The 17,741-nt window shown below is 38.7% G+C and overlaps 1 protein-coding gene across 1 annotated transcript in view; it reads left to right on the forward strand.

The window, feature by feature from the left end:
- Positions 1–17,741, forward strand: part of KIAA1549 (KIAA1549 ortholog) — a 127,529-nt gene that overhangs the window by 66,257 nt on the left and 43,531 nt on the right. The window contains exons 4-8 of the mRNA XM_065743159.1: positions 224–401; positions 2,006–2,136; positions 3,804–3,987; positions 8,882–8,941; positions 11,611–11,756. Of these exons, the coding sequence (XP_065599231.1) occupies positions 224–401; positions 2,006–2,136; positions 3,804–3,987; positions 8,882–8,941; positions 11,611–11,756 (699 nt within the window). The remainder of the gene's footprint in view (positions 1–223; positions 402–2,005; positions 2,137–3,803; positions 3,988–8,881; positions 8,942–11,610; positions 11,757–17,741) is intronic.

The following is a 17,741-nucleotide window of genomic DNA, read 5'->3' on the forward strand; positions in this document are numbered from 1 at the left end:
AGATTGCAGTTAATGTGTCAGGTGCAGGGTGCATGCCTTACTGATGCAGAGCGGGAGAGGCTGTGAGCCTTGTCAGAACCTGTGTGCTCCTTCTCATTGTAAAATAAAGGTTGCGTTTTCCTACCTTGGACGTTTAAGCTTAGAAATGCCTGGGACTATGTATGTCTGACATCTTGCTGCCAAATTTGTTGTTGAAGGGTTGTTTTTTAATTTCTTTCCATAGGTGTATAAAATTTCCCCGAAGTTTGCTTTCTTGGTGACATCAGGCCCTTTTGTTTACACGGCAATAGCTGTCATAAACGTGCTTGTGAACAGCAGTCTTCTCCGTGGAGAGGCCCCGCTGATCCTCTCCCTGCACCCCTCTTTCACTGTGCCGGATAGCAGGTTCCAGGTTCAGACAGGTGAGTTCTTCTTGACACAAAGAGGGGAAGGTGTAGCTTCATACTGATTCACACCTCTTCACTTGTGGAGAGTCTTGTGATTAAGTAAGCGAGCTCAAGTGAAAATTGTGTTCCACTGCTGCAAGCGTTCGTTTTTTAAAATACTTGTAGCATCTGTGGTAGATTTTAATTACCAATTAAGCCTGTCATTTCATATTTTTTTTCAGGAAAGTTGTTTTGGCACATTGCAGAATGAATGTTCTCTTTACCTTGCTTCATATTTCAGTTGGTAGTTCACTGCAGAAGCTTGTGAAAAACATGTGCATTCTTTATATTGCTTTAAGTGTTAGCAGTATTCTCATGTTCAAAGTGAGTCTATTTTCAGTGCCCCCTTTCCTGTCAATAGCCTGATCCACACAGCATTTTGCAAAGACAAGAGGAGAAGAATGTTTCCACTTGCTCATATGATCACAGTGCAGCTACTTTGTAATGCTTGAATCGTGTTTGGAATTATTTTTACCTTAAATTATACTTTCTTGAATTCTCATGAGGAGAACTGGTGAGTGAGAGGATGGCTTGTGTAGTGTTCAGCTTTACATGGATGTTGTATGGCAGCAGTTTATGTCAAGTCCATGACTGCTAATGATCTAAAGTAACATACTAGCCTTGTAATGGGGTTTGAGAGTCCGTGGTGCCATATAAAATCTTCTTTGGACAGTATTTGCATAACAAAAATAGGAGCCTGATTGGTTGACTGAGTAATGAGGAAGTGACAAGGACTTAGTATATGGGCAGAGAGTACAGGAATATCAAACACAGGTTTCATTCAGGTATGTTTCATGTGCTCTTTATGCTCTGTTGGTATCTGTAACTCAAGACAAATTCTTCGTGTGAATGGGACATCTTTCTCCACTACTGAGGGTGGTACAAATGGGCTGTAGCTACATTTCCTTATCATGACCTTTGTGTAACAGTGCTATTAGGGTCTGTAACCTGATGATAGCATTTCTTTGGATAAGAATACATCAGGAAATGTGCAGGTAGACAGAGGTCTGTGTGCCTGCTCACATTTCTCTTTCTCTCCTGTTCTCATTCTTTCTCTTCTGTTTAAGATGCTAAGGTATATCTATATTGATTTATAAGAGTGGCTGCTAGTTAGATATTTTGAAAGTTAGGCTGTTACTAATGTATGCTAATGGATCCAGTTTGATTTAGACAAAATAACTAGTAGATTTTGGTCTAAAATAATTTTTTTTTTCTTTAAGATTTTAATTGAACTGTTGAATACTAAGGATTTCAGCATGGTTGAAAGACTACTCAAATCTTGTGAAATTAGCTGATTCGTGTGTAGCAAAGGTCTTTCAGTATACATGAGGTAACAGCAGGTATTTTGTCAGCAGTATCTTTGGGTAATCTAATTACTGGTATAACAGATTCTCATGAGCTGAAAATTTCCTGCACCAGCACAAAATATATTTCTAGGGTATATTTATCTAGGTTTTCATATAAATGTCTTGAATTCCCTGAAAAAGTGTTAGACATATGAAGTGAGGATTCTCTCACTCGTTTTATTCACTCTCATGGAAGTACTTGTCCACAGAAATAATGTATACTCTTTATCTCAGTGCTTCAGTTTGTGCCTCGAAACATGGATATTGGGTTCTGCAACTTCAGCCAGCGCATCGAGAAGGGGCTGACAATGGCGTTCATGGAGGTGAGCAAGCACCACCAGGAGTTCTACAACTTCACTGTGCAGGTAAAAAGATACGTTGGTTTTTTATCTGACCCTTTTTCTCTTTGCCTTTAGTTGTTCTGTGTTTAACTCAGGTGACCACAGACTACTCCTTCCTATCTAGATCATGTAGAACTGTGAGTCTTCATCAGAAAGCTGGGACTTTTCTCTGCAAAGTAATTTGACACCACATATCACTCTGGTTTCGAAACTTTTTGAAAGGGTGATCCCAGTAGATGATGATTTATATCAAGAAGCGTTAATGAAAATAATAAAAATATAAACAGCCCTGTGGAGAAGGGCTTGTTTGTTCAGAGAAGGGCAACAAAACTGGTGAGGGGTCTGGAGCACAAGTCTTATGAGGAGCGGCTGAGGGAGCTGGGATTGTTTAGTCTGGAGAAGAGGAGGCTCAGAGGAGACCTTATTGCACTCTACCACTTCCTGAAGGGGGGTTGTGGTGAGGAGGGGGTAGGCCTCTTCTCCCTGATCAATAATGACAGGACGAGAGGGAATGGCCACAAGTTGCGCCGGGGAAGATTTAGATTAGACCTGAGGAAACATTTTTTCTCTGAAAGAGTGGTCAGGCACTGGAATGGCCTGCCTATGGAGGTGGTTGAGGCACCATCCCTAGCACTGTTCAAGAAGCGTTTAGATGAGGTGCTCAGGGATTTGATTTAGTAGTTCAGTGGGTAGGGATGGTGATAGGAGGATGGTTGGACTAGATGATCTTGTAGGTCCTTACCAACCTAATGCATCTATGAATCTATGACTGGGGGTCCTGATGTATGAACAGTGGAGCATCAGCCAGCAGTGTGCACTTGCAGTCCAGAAGGCCAACTGCATCCTGAGGTGCCCCAAAAGAGGGGTGACAACAGGAGGAGGGAGGGGGTTGTCCCTCTCTGCTTTGCCTTTGCAAGGTCACAGCTGGAGTGCTGCATCCAGGCTTGGAGCCCTCAGCACAAGTGTCATGGACCTTATTTTCACTGTGTTTTGTTACTATGGAATTGAGTCCAGTCAGTATGTTTTTGTTGGAAGACAGAAATTTCAGGTCTCATCGCCACTCAGGAGATCCTATTAAGAAATATAAAAATCTTATGCATGGTATATGTATGGGAGCAAACATTTTAGTTTCTTCTGAGTTGGAGAAATAAATTTAGTGGTGTATATTGTCCATGGCAACTACTAATGAAACTTCTTATGTGAAATGTATTGAGTATTCACTGGGATCTGAATCACATGACAGAGCTTAAAACCTGCTGAAAAGTCAATAATTCCACTTAAGAGATCTAATCCCTCTTCTCTCTGATGGAAGGAAGACAGTTTCTTGGACTATCAACTTAGCAATTTTTCTTTTTAAATGGTTAATTACTCCTTAGACTAAGCTTGTCTATATGGTCATAGTTGTTCCATGTACAGGTGGCAAAATGAAACTTCTAACAGTGTAGGGATCTGGGTATGCATGGTGCAATGGGTTTTGACCAAGAGAACAGAACATCTATTTTTATGATGTGCCTTTGTCATGTTGTCCTCCTGTCTGTTCCATGCACTTTGATATTCATTTAGCATTTTCCATCTGCTTTGATGTAAAATACTCACCCTCATATTAGGGAAAAAAAAGAAATCTATCAAGTAAAGGATAGAAATACCAGTGATTTGATTTTGCTGACACTATTTCAATCTTGTCTTTTCAGATACTGAATATAACTCTGAGTAGACCTGGGGCTGTGTTTCGTCAGGGCCCTGTGAGCATCATCTTTGCCATTCGAGATAGATATGGTTTTCTAAATGGGTCTGAAGTGAGCGAACAGTTAAGAAACTTGTCCATGGTGGAATTCAGCTTCTATCTGGGTTTTCCTGTGCAGCAAATTGCTGAACGTGAGTACTTGTGACCAAAGCTGCAATTTTTTTTGTTGTTTTTTTTTTTAGTATTTTTTACTCTACAATTTAAAAATAACTTTAGGTACTTGACTTGTATTGTAAATTCTGTCAAGCATGTCTATACTTCTCTGCTCACGTGGTGTGTAACCATGTTACAGCAATTTGTTGCTGTTGTCATCATCCTTTCCTTCTGACTGTTATCTTTAAGATATTACCTTTTAACTCTCTCTCTTGCTTCCTGTGTACTACTTGCATTGCAAGTCATTGTGGCTTTTTTTTTTCCCATTCCGTGATAATCCTAAGATTAGATTAGTAGGAACTGCTTGCATAGCAGAGTTTCCTTGGCATTCACTTTTGACAGCTTATGTTTGGTTATATTTTACAGGTGGCCTCAGTCTTCAACTAAGCCAAGTTTCTGATTTAAACAATAATTCTTGTACACTAATGGATTGTTCTTGACAGCAGTGACTCATGAACGTAAGATCATGAGAGAACAGTACTGCCTTTCCTGCTGGCACCTGTTAGTGTTAATCCAGTCCATTAATTCCCTGTTTCTCCTATTTCACTATGCTTTCAGAAGCAGATTTTGAGTCATCTGAGTTACTTTTTATGGGCCCTATAGTCTTATAGCACCTGACACAGTGATTCTCTTTGTACAGTCCTATATACTTCCAGGGGTGAGAACTCTACCACTTCCCTGGGCAGCCCTAAGTCAGCGGGTATCTTACAGTGTTTGACTTCCATGTCACTAGAAAACTTACTGTTGATGTAGCACACTGTAGTACAGCTCAGTTTGATTTGCACTTCTGTGGTTTGGTCTCTGTAGTGCTTCAGCGTGTTTGGATTCACCCTTGTGGATCACTAGGCATATTGCCATTTGATAAGTCAGCAAAGTGACAACACAGTTTCTCAGCTTGCTGAGGACTATGCATCTGTCTATCAGCACAGACAATAGTGGAAGTAATTCATATGCTTTTGGAAGTGAGGCATCATTACTCAGCTCTTCGTAGCTATTTCTGCATATTTTTTTTTCTTTTTGCACTCTTGCTATGGTTTTATTTTGAGCCAAAGGATTTTAGAACTTCAGAGCCAGAAATCATGTCCAAAGGCTTAGCTGTGTCAGACAGATTATTCTTGAGACCTCTTATTGACTAGTGTGAGGGTGACCAAAAGCCACATCCTCAGACCTGCTTTGGCAGTCCAGCACCTAAATGCTTTGGATTTCTAGGTCCTGAGCTCTATTTTCATGTTCTTCTGTGGTCTGTAGAGCAGTTATAGTAGGTAAGGTACTGTGAAGATCTTTTTCTGACATATAGCTACATTGTTCTGTGCAAATTATTTGCCAACCATCTGCTTTTCAACGTGATTTTTTGAGGAAATTTTGGATGGAATATGGTATGTAAATATGAAATGTTCCTTGCCATACGGTTCTATGGCATTTATGTCTTAACTATCAGGCCTGGTGACAGTTACTACTCTTGGTAGTGATTTTTTTCTTTTTCCCTTAGGGCTCTATATAGAATATAATAAGTTTTCTGATCTGCACACAAAGCAAAAAAACCTGATCTGTAGGTGAGCTGAGCTGCCAGGGTGTTCACAATGATTCATACTATAGACAAGGCACTTATGTACTATCACTGTGACTCAGCATTGGTAAGCCAAGTGAGACCTTGCCTGCAGTATCCCAAATATGAGCCTTGTTTTAAGGATTCTACTTGGTTTCTGCTTCTTGTTCACTTGATGCTGTCTTTTGCACTCAGTCCTTTAACTGAGTTTTTCGTGTAATTAATATACACTGTTACGAACTATGTAGGTTGGCCCTCTGCAATACATCATTTTTTTTGCACTCATTCATAGTAAGGATTATATGGATTATAAGGATTATGTACTACCTTACGGCTCATATTTTAGACTGCAGACTCATTCAGTTCAATGGTCATGAACTGCATGTTAGTAGAAAGAAAAAGAAAAGCATGTCTGCTCATGGTTTTTAGGTGTTAGTTCTTAATTAAAAAAAAAAAAGACCCCCCAAAAAAACAATATGAAGGAATATATTTATTTGTTTTATTTGTTTATGGCTTCAAGACTTCTCTGAGGACAGGGAAAGAAGGGCTACTTGTGGACTAGAAGAGGAATATTATCCTTGGTGAGCCTACCCCAAATAAATTGCTTTGTTTTTATTATGGCTAAAAATAGAGAGTTGCCTTGGGGCTGCTTTTCAGTGCAATAACTAGCACTTGGATGGGTGGCATCTATTTCAGTTATTTTGGAGATGTTGCAAGGCTAATAGGATAAGATGAAATGGCATGTTATAATCCAAGGACTGCAGAATATTTTGGCAGTTTTCATCAGAGTGGATTCTGGATCAGACTTTAACAGATACAGGATTTTAATACTGCCTGTATCCCACTGTTTCTATGGCCTCTCATACTAAGTACTTTGCTCCCTCCATACTTTCTGTCACTGTTCCTCAATTGATTATAAATAAGAGCAATCAATATGGTATCTGTTCTAGCACACATGGTCCTGCATGTCTTGGTGTCAGGTCAGTCATATTCATACCAGAGCACTTGGCAAAGGCAATGTTGCTGGAATAGTGTGCTTCAGACAGCTATTGAAAGATTTCTGGGTGACTGGGTGACCCTTCGCCTTTTCAGTCAGTGTGGAATCAATGCCATTACATGGTACGGTGCTTCAGGACTGCATCATGGGATCTTCTAGTGATGCTAGTGTGTACCTCATTAATGCTTCAATAGTCATTAGCAGACCAGCCATAATCTAACCAGCAATTTTATCTGTCCAGCTTTCCTAAGTCTGTGCTGGTTTTAGTCATTCATTGCAGGGAGATTGGGTATCTTGCATATATGATCACACTGCAATGCTAGGCTCCAGTTGAGCTCAGAATTGGGCCATGTGTGGTGGGTCACTTGAATGGTGGCCGGTGCTCTGCGAGCTGGAGCCTGGATTTCCCAACTTGAGATCATTGTCTGAAATGTCCTTCAATTCATGCACTCTTTGTCAGGTTTTAGAACCCAGCCTTAGCTGCCAGTGATCACGGCACATCCTTCTTTTTCAATTCCAAGATTTTCTGCTTGTCGGTTTATTTTTAAATTTCATTAATTCCGTGAAAAGTTTAAGTGAATAGTCATCCAGTAATTTGCATGAATTAAACCCGTTTTCAAGTACTAATTAGAAAAAGCGTGAAGAGCGCATTAAGTATTGAGGCAAAGCACACATTTGTTTTAAAAAGAAGAAAAAAACCCGCATCTGTTAGCAGTTCAAAGTTTTGTGGCTGTTGGAGGCTTTTTGATTTTCTTATCTTGCTCTTTCCATGCTTAGGAGAACACAGATGTGGTTTCGTTTACGCTTTTTGTTCAGGTTGTATTTCTAAATTGAAGTAAACAATTGCGTGACCAGAGCAGATAGAACTACAGAGCAAATATAAGCTACACTCAGAAGAATCATGTAGCAGTGTGCCAAAAATAAATGTGTTAAATTAAATGGACTGTGGGGTGCTATTTGTATGGCTGAGAGTTTGGGAAATGTGATGCATCCTGAATGGTGTATAGAGTACTGATGTTCTGTATTCAGAATAAAGGGCCGTATTCTGATACCCTTCTGAACAGTGAGTCACAGGTACCTCTGGTGGTGTTGTTATTGAAATAAAGCAGAATAACCACATGTTCCCTCTTTTTTTTCCCATAGCACTGTCAATAATTCTGTGGGAATATAAGAGGCAGCTTAACCAGTGATTCCTTTGCATTAGTAAAAAAAAAAAAAAAAAAAAAATTGGTAAGCTTTTTAAGGAGTGAGGGAATCATTTTTAGATACACTGACAGATGTCAGCTGCTCTACAAATTACAGCACAGTTAACTTAGAGAACTTGTAATGTTCTGCTTCTCTAGAGCATGCAGTAGTGGCAAACTATCTAGAACTGAAGACGGTACAACTTTGTTTTACACTGCTTTAGCATGGATCAGGTCATTTTTTCTACCCATAAAACAGATTAAAAATTTAACTTTTGTATAATGCTTAGCAAACTGCATCTGGATTAAATATTTTGAGAAAGTTATGACCCTTCCTCTTTCGTATTACCATAGTGAAACTTAAAACTTCCCTTGAGGAAACAGTTGGCCCAGCCCCCATCTCCACTTGTTTCCCAACATGTCTTTACTGCTCTCCAGTGGAAACCTTGGGAAAAATCTTATTTTTATTGAAGTCACTGGAAACTGACTTTATTTGCTTCACTGGGCGAGGGATTTCACCCTGTAGCACAGCTTTGAACAAAGAATCCTGGACCATTGAGCCATGCACGTACGTAATCCTTGAGATTTGTTCACAGCAATGCTTCTACATGCATTCATCTGTGATTTTTGTAAAGTAATTTACGAAGATGATGTATTTAATTTCTTTTCCCTCAGCACAAATCTGGAATTCAGTCCAGATCTATATAGTTGTCTGCTTTACATTTAATATTTCCATGTAGTTTTTTCTTCACAGTAGGTAGTATTTTTGTTCCCGAACAGTCGTGAATTGCTTCATTGCCCTTCGAGCTAAGGTCTCATCCTGCAGCTAGCTCAGTAAGAAACAGAGCTCACAGTGAGTTGTACTCCTAAGTTTGTAGAAGCAATGACCTCAGTACAGCAGCTTGAAATTTTCCAGGTAATAAATCTGACTGCTTCCGTTAGCTTTCTTTTGTTCAAAGGTGAACTGGGGAGCACGCTTTCAGGGCACTTGCTTTACCATCACATCTACACAGCCCCAGGAATTGTAATACATCTGTGTAAAGAAGATGCTTACTGACAGTATAAATTATAAAGGACCTTTTTTATTTTATTTTTTTAAGAATACCATTCTAACTGTAGTATTTCCTGTTTTCTTTTGCCCTCAGCCTTTCATTATCCTAAGCTTAACGTGTCTCAGCTGATGAAATCTTCCTGGGTGAGAACAGGTATGTACAGTTCATGTGAGTAAAAGCGTAGTTATTTCTGTTAGTGGGATGACTAGCATAGGTAAATATAAGTAACTTGGGGGTGCTGCACATTTGCAAGGTATTAATGTCTGAGGTGAACAAATTTTAAAAGCTGAAGGCGTGATGAACTGTAATGTCAGAGAAATCTAATTCCTCAGTTTAGAATGAACTATTGCAATTCCTTGATAATGCACACCAAATAGTTTTTGGCAATAAAACATTTCCTTCTTAGTGAGACAGCTTATGCTGTCAGGCATGAACTATCTACTCTGTATGCTCAATTGATTTTAAGATATTTTATTTTTTTAAGGGAAAATGAAATCTTTGTCACTTTATACAAAAACATGCCTGGAATAAAACAGAATAAAAAATATGTGTATTCTGACTGCAAGATACCGTTTTGTGATGTTTCATTGATCTCTTCCAATTAATTCAATGTAGATCCCTCCTACCCAAGTCTGCTGGATGTTTTATTCTCTAATTAACTGAAATGGTTGAGCTGTCACTTTTAGATGATCAAAGGATATTGAGTTTATCCACAAGTGCAGTGGATTCTATCTACTTATTCAATACAGAAAGCCTAAATGGTGACCAAGCTTTTCCTAGCAACCTTGCTGTTCAAGTGCAGATGTCCCACTGGATACACTTTTGTCTTCCCACAGCCTTTTGTATCCATGGTTTACCAGAAATAGTATAGGCATACTGCTGTTGTTTTTTTTTTTTTTTCAGGCATCCCTGCCTCCTCTCACAAGTGACCAGTTGAATTTTTAAGCAAAAAGCCAACTCCTGAAGTCCACATAGTTTGTGTTTCTGAAGAAAGATGAATAATTTCAGATTACGTACAGTAACAGTAAAGCAACTACTTGTGTGTATCCTACATCCAACGTCATCCTCTCTTAAACATTTATTTTGGCTTTTTTGATCAGTTTGATTAAGATAGCCATACCCTCTCCTACTCAGAAATTTGATTTACCAGTTGGAAGTTTCCTTATACCCTGCAGTAACAACAACAACAAAAAAAAGGGTGGGGGTCTTCCAGCTCAGAGTCCATGTGTGTGAGTGTCTCACAAAACTTTTTTTTTTTTTCCTTCCCTAAAATTCCTGGCTTTAAGATTGTACTAGCCAGTTGCAACACATTTCTTTGATGCAGGGTAACTTTTTGTAATCCCAGTTCTTGCACGTATCCTGAGAAGAGCTAGTACTTAGCTCTTCTGGCTTAGTTGGTCCTTTAAGTTGGTATATTAGATTTTAATGACAAAATCATTCTATGCTAATGACTTTTTTCATTATTTGATAGTCTTTTCTAGACTGATAGTATGACTAATGAGAAAGGAAGATTATTGAATTTTTGCTTGTTAAAGATAAGCTTTTTTTTAATAGTAGTTTAATAGTAGGTTACCAAGACCTAAATGCATTGTTACTCTAAAATATCCCAGTGATTGTAAGACACTGACAGATCCAGTGTTTTCTATAATTGTCCCTCTTGTTTATATAATACAATTCATACTATTAAATATAATTAATTGATACTCAAATGCAATATATAGGCAAGAACGTCATTCTACTTGCTGTGTATAAAAGCCCTAGGCCACTCTCTATTTTGCTATTTTAGTTTGAGATACTTTGTGATTGAGTTTAGCAGACGTGCTGATGATCTTTGAGAAATCATGAAAATGTTTCATATTATGAACTTATGAACTTATGAAATCATGAAAATGTTTCCTTTTTTTCCAGTGTATGCAGTGAAAAGCTTTAAATAGAATCAGTTGTTTTGATAATTGTTTTAAAATAAAACAACTTAAATGGTAATTATTTGATTTTATCTAATTGAATGCCTTTTTATTATAAATAAATAAACATGAAATGCTTCAATGGAAAAGGGACTTTTTAACAGATGAACCATGTTAGTGGAGAGCCTCAGGAAGGAAAACTGCATTATTTTCTGCAGTCACTGATGATTCAGTTTATTATCCTTTAAGATTTTTTAATTATATAATTCAAATGACTGTTGCTGCATTAACTGTACTTTTCTTTTACTGTGCCCCAGTGACCTGGATTATCTGGAGTTAGGGAGTGAAGTTGGCAGGGCTACTAACCTTTTTTTACGTACTTTAATTGGCATACTTGGTAATCTTTATCTTATCTAGAGAAGACACACTTGGAATGCACAGCGTCATTCACGAGGTCCAATTTTTTTCCTTGTTTCTGTACCTTTGCCCTGCCTAGCTCTGACCCTGTCTCACTTCCAAACATGAAATTTTGATGGCAAATAGTTGCAACAAGCAATTTAGCTGAATGCTCTCTTTTGGTTGTATTTGACTGATTCACTTAATGCTCATATGTTCATGCTCTTTTAGAATTTAAATCGTTTCTTCAATATTCTGTTTCTGCCTAGCCTGACTGAGATTCCAGAAGTGCCTTCTGCTCTATTTTATTTTATTTTTTAAATTTATTTCTTTTAAGCTTTCCTGATCCACAACCTAACCACCAGCTGAACTTCACAGTATTCCCCTAAGAATACTGCTGCTCTTGAATTGTCCATAAGATGTCACAGAGTGACTCAACGCTTGTAATTGAAGTTGCAGAAAAGACACTGAAAACTTTTACTAATTCAATTGTATTCTTGGGTTACTTTCTCTGCAATGTAGTTCTCTTGGGTGTCGTCGACCAGCGAATTCAGGAGGAAGTGTTTCAGGCTGAGATGGAGCGGAAGCTAGCTCACCTGTTAAACGAGGCTTTGGCCAGAGGGCGGATATGGAGACGAGCCAGTTTTGCAGGCAGCAACATTGTGCAGGTATTCAGAGCTCAAAGTCAGAGAAAGAAATAAGGGGGAATAAATCATTGAATAAATTCATAATACCTAGGCTTTGAGTTGAGAAAAGATAATTCACGTGCATGTATCGCATTTGACTAGTTTAGCTAGTTGATGATACTTGTGTTCTGTATTTGAAATATGGTTCTTCTGGCTACCTCATTGTATTTTAAAATTGAAGTAACAAATGGAAACAACTGAGTATGCTAAGTGGCTACTAAAAATTCTAATGACTTTTAAAATACCTTGTTGAAAATGATTTTACCAACAGCTTATTTAAAGAACTAGCTATTCTGCCTGACTTACAGGAGATGCCTAGAAAAGGAGATATTGGTCGTATGTGTCAAAAAGGTACTTGCTGGAACAGCTACTTCACAGGTCTCTGTGTTGTTTTTGGGAAGGTGTAGAAATATGAAATAAAATAATGTGCTGCTTGATGCAGTAGTAGAGTAGTAAATTTGGCCTCTAAACTTTCTTTTCGTCATAGCATTTCTGGTTGCAGGAAGGGGTTTTAAGTAAGACTGATAAATTATGTCAAATTTTGCACATATGACAGCTTCTGAATACCAGGGCTTCATTACAGTTTTGTTTAAGTTGGAATTACTGACATAATGTCCATGAAGACTTGGATATTTAATTTCAATTTTTAAGATTTCCACATGCGTTCTAGTCAGTACATCAAGCTGTGAAAGCCAGAATATTTTCTCATGGATGGTCTTAGTACAGTTTATTTTTTTTCTAGCTACGTCATCAGCAGTTGGTTTACTTCACAGATGCCCATCTCAGAGTTCAGACATTGTCTTTATTTAACCTGACTCTACAGTTTTTGCTAGCAGTTAAATTTCCTTATGTTAGAATTTCCTTACTTCTGTTTTTCTGCCCTAGAAACATCTGTTTCAGTAATTGATTTTATTTTTATTTTTATTTCATGCAGCATTGAATTGTTGTAAATAGATGTCTACTTTGAATGTTGTGTTCCCAGCACCTCTTACTGCAGTTTCTTCTTTATGCCTTGGTCCTTTCTTTGCATATAAAATGAACACATAATCCTTATGTTGATAGCAGAGACACCAGTCTATAAAACGTGCACATGTAGAATATGGTTTTATTGTTTTAGATAATAAAGCTCAAGTCATTTATTTTCTCATGCTCGAGATTCCACGCAGATCCTTCCTAGCTTAAATTAAGAGTGTTTTGGAAAAGGCAGTGTATTTCTTATGACTTTGTATTACTTACTAGACTATAAATGGATTCTGCAGCTCATGTCCTAAACAGCAGCACTGCTTGTTTATGACATTTAATTAGCACAAAGAGTCTGCAAACTGCTGTCTTCAGGCTGTGGCAAGCTTTCCTAGTTGCGGTCAGCACATCCTCACATTGCACATAACACAAGGCTGTTCCAGGTACTGCCAACACTGTTCAGTGTGGTTAGTGTAGAAAAGAGAAGGAAGGACAGTGGGTAATGTGCTTGCAGCCTGTGATCCTCACTGCTAGGTATCTGATTGATGTGGTACTTTTCTGCACAAATAATGGTAGGTATGATCAGACACCACAGCTGCTGATTTTCTTACTTTTGCAGAATATCCAGAAGTATGGTAGGTAAGACATCCAGGGAGGCTGTTGATTTAAGGTGTCTCAAATAGCTCTTATTAGGTATAAATCATATGAAGTATCTAGTGCTTAAAGCTTCCTTATGAAGTCAGTTTGTTTTATTTTGTCTGTGGGACCCCTTCCTAACAACCATAAAGTGAACAAACTTTTCTGTGTCATCTGGCTTTGACTTTGCATCATTTGTTGGTGCCCTCAGGAGACATGGGGAAGAATCCCAATCAAAGACAATATCAACCTTTGATGTCTGTTTGAAAGACTTTAGCTATGTGCTTCCAGGCGAGACCTAATGGATGGATATTCCAGAGCATTTGATTTTACCTGTGTGCAGATGAGTGAAAAGTGTGTTTTCTTCTCTGAGATGCTTCCTTGCATTGGTGAAGGTATCTGTTACTTCTCATGACTTCGTCAGTTGCAACTAAGTATTTTAGTAATGCTGTTTCTTTTCTCCCCCATGCCCAGCTATCAAACCCTTCCTCTAACCTGGATATTCTGCAAAGAGAAGCTCAAGCACTTTAGTGAGGACTGCAGCAGAGAGCATGCATGCTGAAATGGCATTTTTGTAGCAAACAAAACAGATCGGCCAAGATTTAACTTGTATAATGTATACAGATAGTTAGGAGTAGTTCAGTTTTAATATTAATTCTCCTGGAAGTAACAGCCTTTTCAACTGGATTGTTACTCTGTGTGTTTGAAGATCCAAACTTAAATAAGTAAGTAAGTAAGTGCTGCTTACTTTTTAAGAGCACTGGGGTTGGGTGGAGCAGCTGAGCTTCATGAGTGCAACAGTGCTGTAAAGCTGCCCTGTCGGTTCTGCAGTACTGCAGATGGAAACCTGGAGTCTGAGTCTGGAGAAGACAGCAGATTTCACAGGCAGGGTCATGACCACACCAGCATTCCTGTGATGCAAGGGTTGTTTGCTATGCAGAGCTGCTCTCATGTTGACCTTTTCCAGGCTCAGTGTAATAGATATGTCAACATCACTCCAGGTGCGAAGATGTGTGCAGCTGGAGTGATGCACCTGTTGGTGGGTTCCTGATTGTTTTCAGAGGTGCTTCCCTGTCAGCTGATGATCTGGTCCATAGCCACTCGCAGTAAACCTTTTGGTTTTACTGCTGCTCATTCTGTTCCTCACAGCCAAGCTTATAAGCTGTGTCTGAAGTGTGTTTGTATACATCTATTTGATTCTTCAGGGACAGCTATTTATATTCCTTGTGTTTTGTATTCACATTTTCCTATCTATATTTCTTGTACACCAACCAGCAACTGCAGTGTTGGTAAGCCACAACAAAGCAAACATAGACCAGAAGCTGTTAGTGTGCTGGATACTTGTATTAGCACGATATGCATATATTCGCAAAAGACTAGGTGCACATTTCATTTATGTCAAGCTCCTGTAGACCTGTTTTTCCTAAGGTGAAAGATATTAATAGCATATTGAAATGTGACATTTCTAAGCTCTGTGGAAAAATAGAGACTGTGGGTCAGAAGGTGATGCAATTATTTGTGAGTGTTACTGCGGGCGTATTAGTTTCCCTTCTAATATTAATTGGATAGCTTGCAAGGTTTAGATTTCATTTCTAAAGGTATATGTTTTGACCTAAGAATGTTAAAAATTAATCTTTCGATCTGTGCACTTTGTATTAGAGCTTCAGACTACCTAGAATGCCCAAATAGCATGTTTTCCCCTCCTCTGGTGCTACTAACAGGTGGCACTCCAGGATTTAAACGAACACCTAAAAACAAAAACCTCTTTAGTCTCACGCTTGGCTATTAAACACGAGATACTTCCATTGATTGTGTAATTCTTATGCTACTGTCTCACAGAGCATGTCATATATGTATCTTTAATATGGATCTGCTGTTGCTGCAAATTCAAAGCACATGCTTAATGCTGTTTGCATTGCACCCACACAGACTAGACCATGTAATATGTGTTGTGAAGCGTTCATCATAATAAGTCTTCTCATTAAATTCTTGTGGAATTACTTGGATTAATATTGGTTTAAAAATATGCCAGAAGCTAACACACACATACTTTTCTATTATTTCAGCATGCTTGTTCTCTTGAAGTTAAAGCAAAAAGGTGGTCCTACTAGACAAAAAGAATGATGTTCTGATTTAAAGAAAGGGGCAGGTGAGATGACACTACAGTCATAATGTGTGAGGGAACATAATGGCCTAGTTGAGTTTCTTGTTAAAGCCAGAGGTTTGTTCTCTTGGTTTCCCACTAATAGAGTTCGTGTCTCTCCCATGCGTGTAGTCTGGGTGAAGGCCAAATCTCTGTGAGAGGCTTTGTGTCTGCAGATGGAGCCTGTGGTAACTGCTTCTGCTCAATCTCATGGTTCAAGCTGCTTCACCCCACGCTGGCCACCTGCCGCAGAGTTGGGTGGATAACTGGAGCCATACTGGCAAGGAAAGCCCAGAGACTGCTCCACTGGAAGTTTCTATTGGAGCACCCTGTGCTTAACCACAGTCTGCTCCCAGTCAAACCTGTTCATGTGCTGGTGAAGCCTCTGCACAGAACAGCACTGGAACTTTCATATTTATTCCATGTCCGGCTTCATCAGCTCATTTCCCATCCTGCCCACTGCAGTGTAACCTGGATCTGCTGGCATGCTCACACACCTTATGACTTTGTCCAGCACCTGGATTTTCTCTGTTTTCATTTCTGAGCTAGACCTGGTTGCCAAGGGAACTCTCCTTACTGACCTATGATACTCTCCTGAAAGCACATTTTAAATTAAGTTTACTGGTACCTGAGCACAATTAAGCCTTTACTCTCTAGAGTTTAAATACACATCTAGTACCAGCAAATATTATATCATTTTTGTATGTTTTTAGTTGAATTAGTCTTTTTTTCTTTTTTAATCTAATTTTCTGTCTTCTTTGTATTGAAATTCTCGCATCTCATCCCTCTGTGTCTTCTCTCACTGACAAATTATAAATATCAAATGCTTCCTTACACATTAGTTACATATTTGAATGCCTGGAGAATACCACTTCTGCCTCTGCTTGTGTTCTTAGCACAGAGAATCAGCTCTAAATTATGAGGCAAAAACAGTAATCTGAAGCTGCATGGAGAATATTTGGAGAAAAATAGCAGTGAGCTTACTGTACAGAAACTGTAAAAAGTGGGCAGAATGGCTGTGTATATTGATTTTTAAAGTAGACAAAAATACTTTGTTGTACTAGCTTATGTAGCAGCAAACTTAGAGATCACAAAATAGAAGTTATAGAGAATCGACATGACAGATATGAAAACTAAAGTACTGATATTGTCACAGTGAGTGTACATACAAGTGTAGTTGTCTCATCACTTCAGTAATACCATGCTCAACCATCAGTTCCTCAAGAATAGAGCTCCATAACCATCTCCCCTTGGGCTTGAAATTTAGTCTGCAGCTTTCCTCAGTATGTTGTGAGCACTCATAAAGAATTTTGTACTCAGAATGAGTTGCTTCAGAGAAAATGTATCTTAAAAAAATGAACTTAGTTCATTTGTACCGACCTGAATCTCCACTCCCTATTGAACTTCATGTTCATTCCCATGTTCCCTATACTGTGTCAGAACTGCTTGTCCTTTCTCTGTCCCCAGACATTTCTCTCACCCTTCCCTATTCCTCAGCATGGAGAGGAATATTAAAGCTGTTCTGTTTTGTGTGTGGCACCTTGCACTGGGATCTGTCATCATTCTTCTCTGTCCTTCTTGAAGGCAACTGTGGAACAGTTTCTTAACCCATTCAGCAGGAGGTTATGGATGTTACTCTGTGTGTATGGCACACATACATAAGCATGAAACTTACTGAGTACTCCACAACTCCATAAAATTGATAATGATTCAATTTAAGATTCTCTAGTTTTCTCTGGTTCTATAGGTCTGCACATTTCACAAAGAAGCTCCCTAAAGTTAAAACATGAACCTACTGGCTTTTAATCATGGGCAGCCTTTCTACTCCCTCACCTCCCTTTTGAGTTATGTGCCTGTTAGAAAGTGCTCATCCATGCTGAAATCAGATACCACTTAATATTGCCATTCTGTGAATTAAGGCCAGGCTGTGGTGAAAGCAGGAATACAAAGCTGTGGGCATTTGTTAACTAATGACATGTCTATGTTCTGTGAAACCAGATTCAGCCTTACAGCTGCTCAGTGAGTGCATTAAGAAGCCTTATTTGTTGATACCCTTGTGTTCCCTTCAATCAGGGATTGGTAGAAGAGTGAACAGCATTACGATGAATTCAGCGTTGGTAAATGAGTCCTACTAGCATGTCTTGCTGTGTTTCATAAATTTCATAGTTTTTTACTCTATTTTGGGGTATTCTCTAACTTATTTGAAATATGGCTAATGCTGAATGTTC

This window comes from Cyrtonyx montezumae, unplaced genomic scaffold (genome assembly GCF_038088225.1).
Source record: "Cyrtonyx montezumae isolate F1298 unplaced genomic scaffold, pur_monq_1.0 scaffold_3, whole genome shotgun sequence".
NCBI classification, from domain to species: domain Eukaryota; kingdom Metazoa; phylum Chordata; class Aves; order Galliformes; family Odontophoridae; genus Cyrtonyx; species Cyrtonyx montezumae.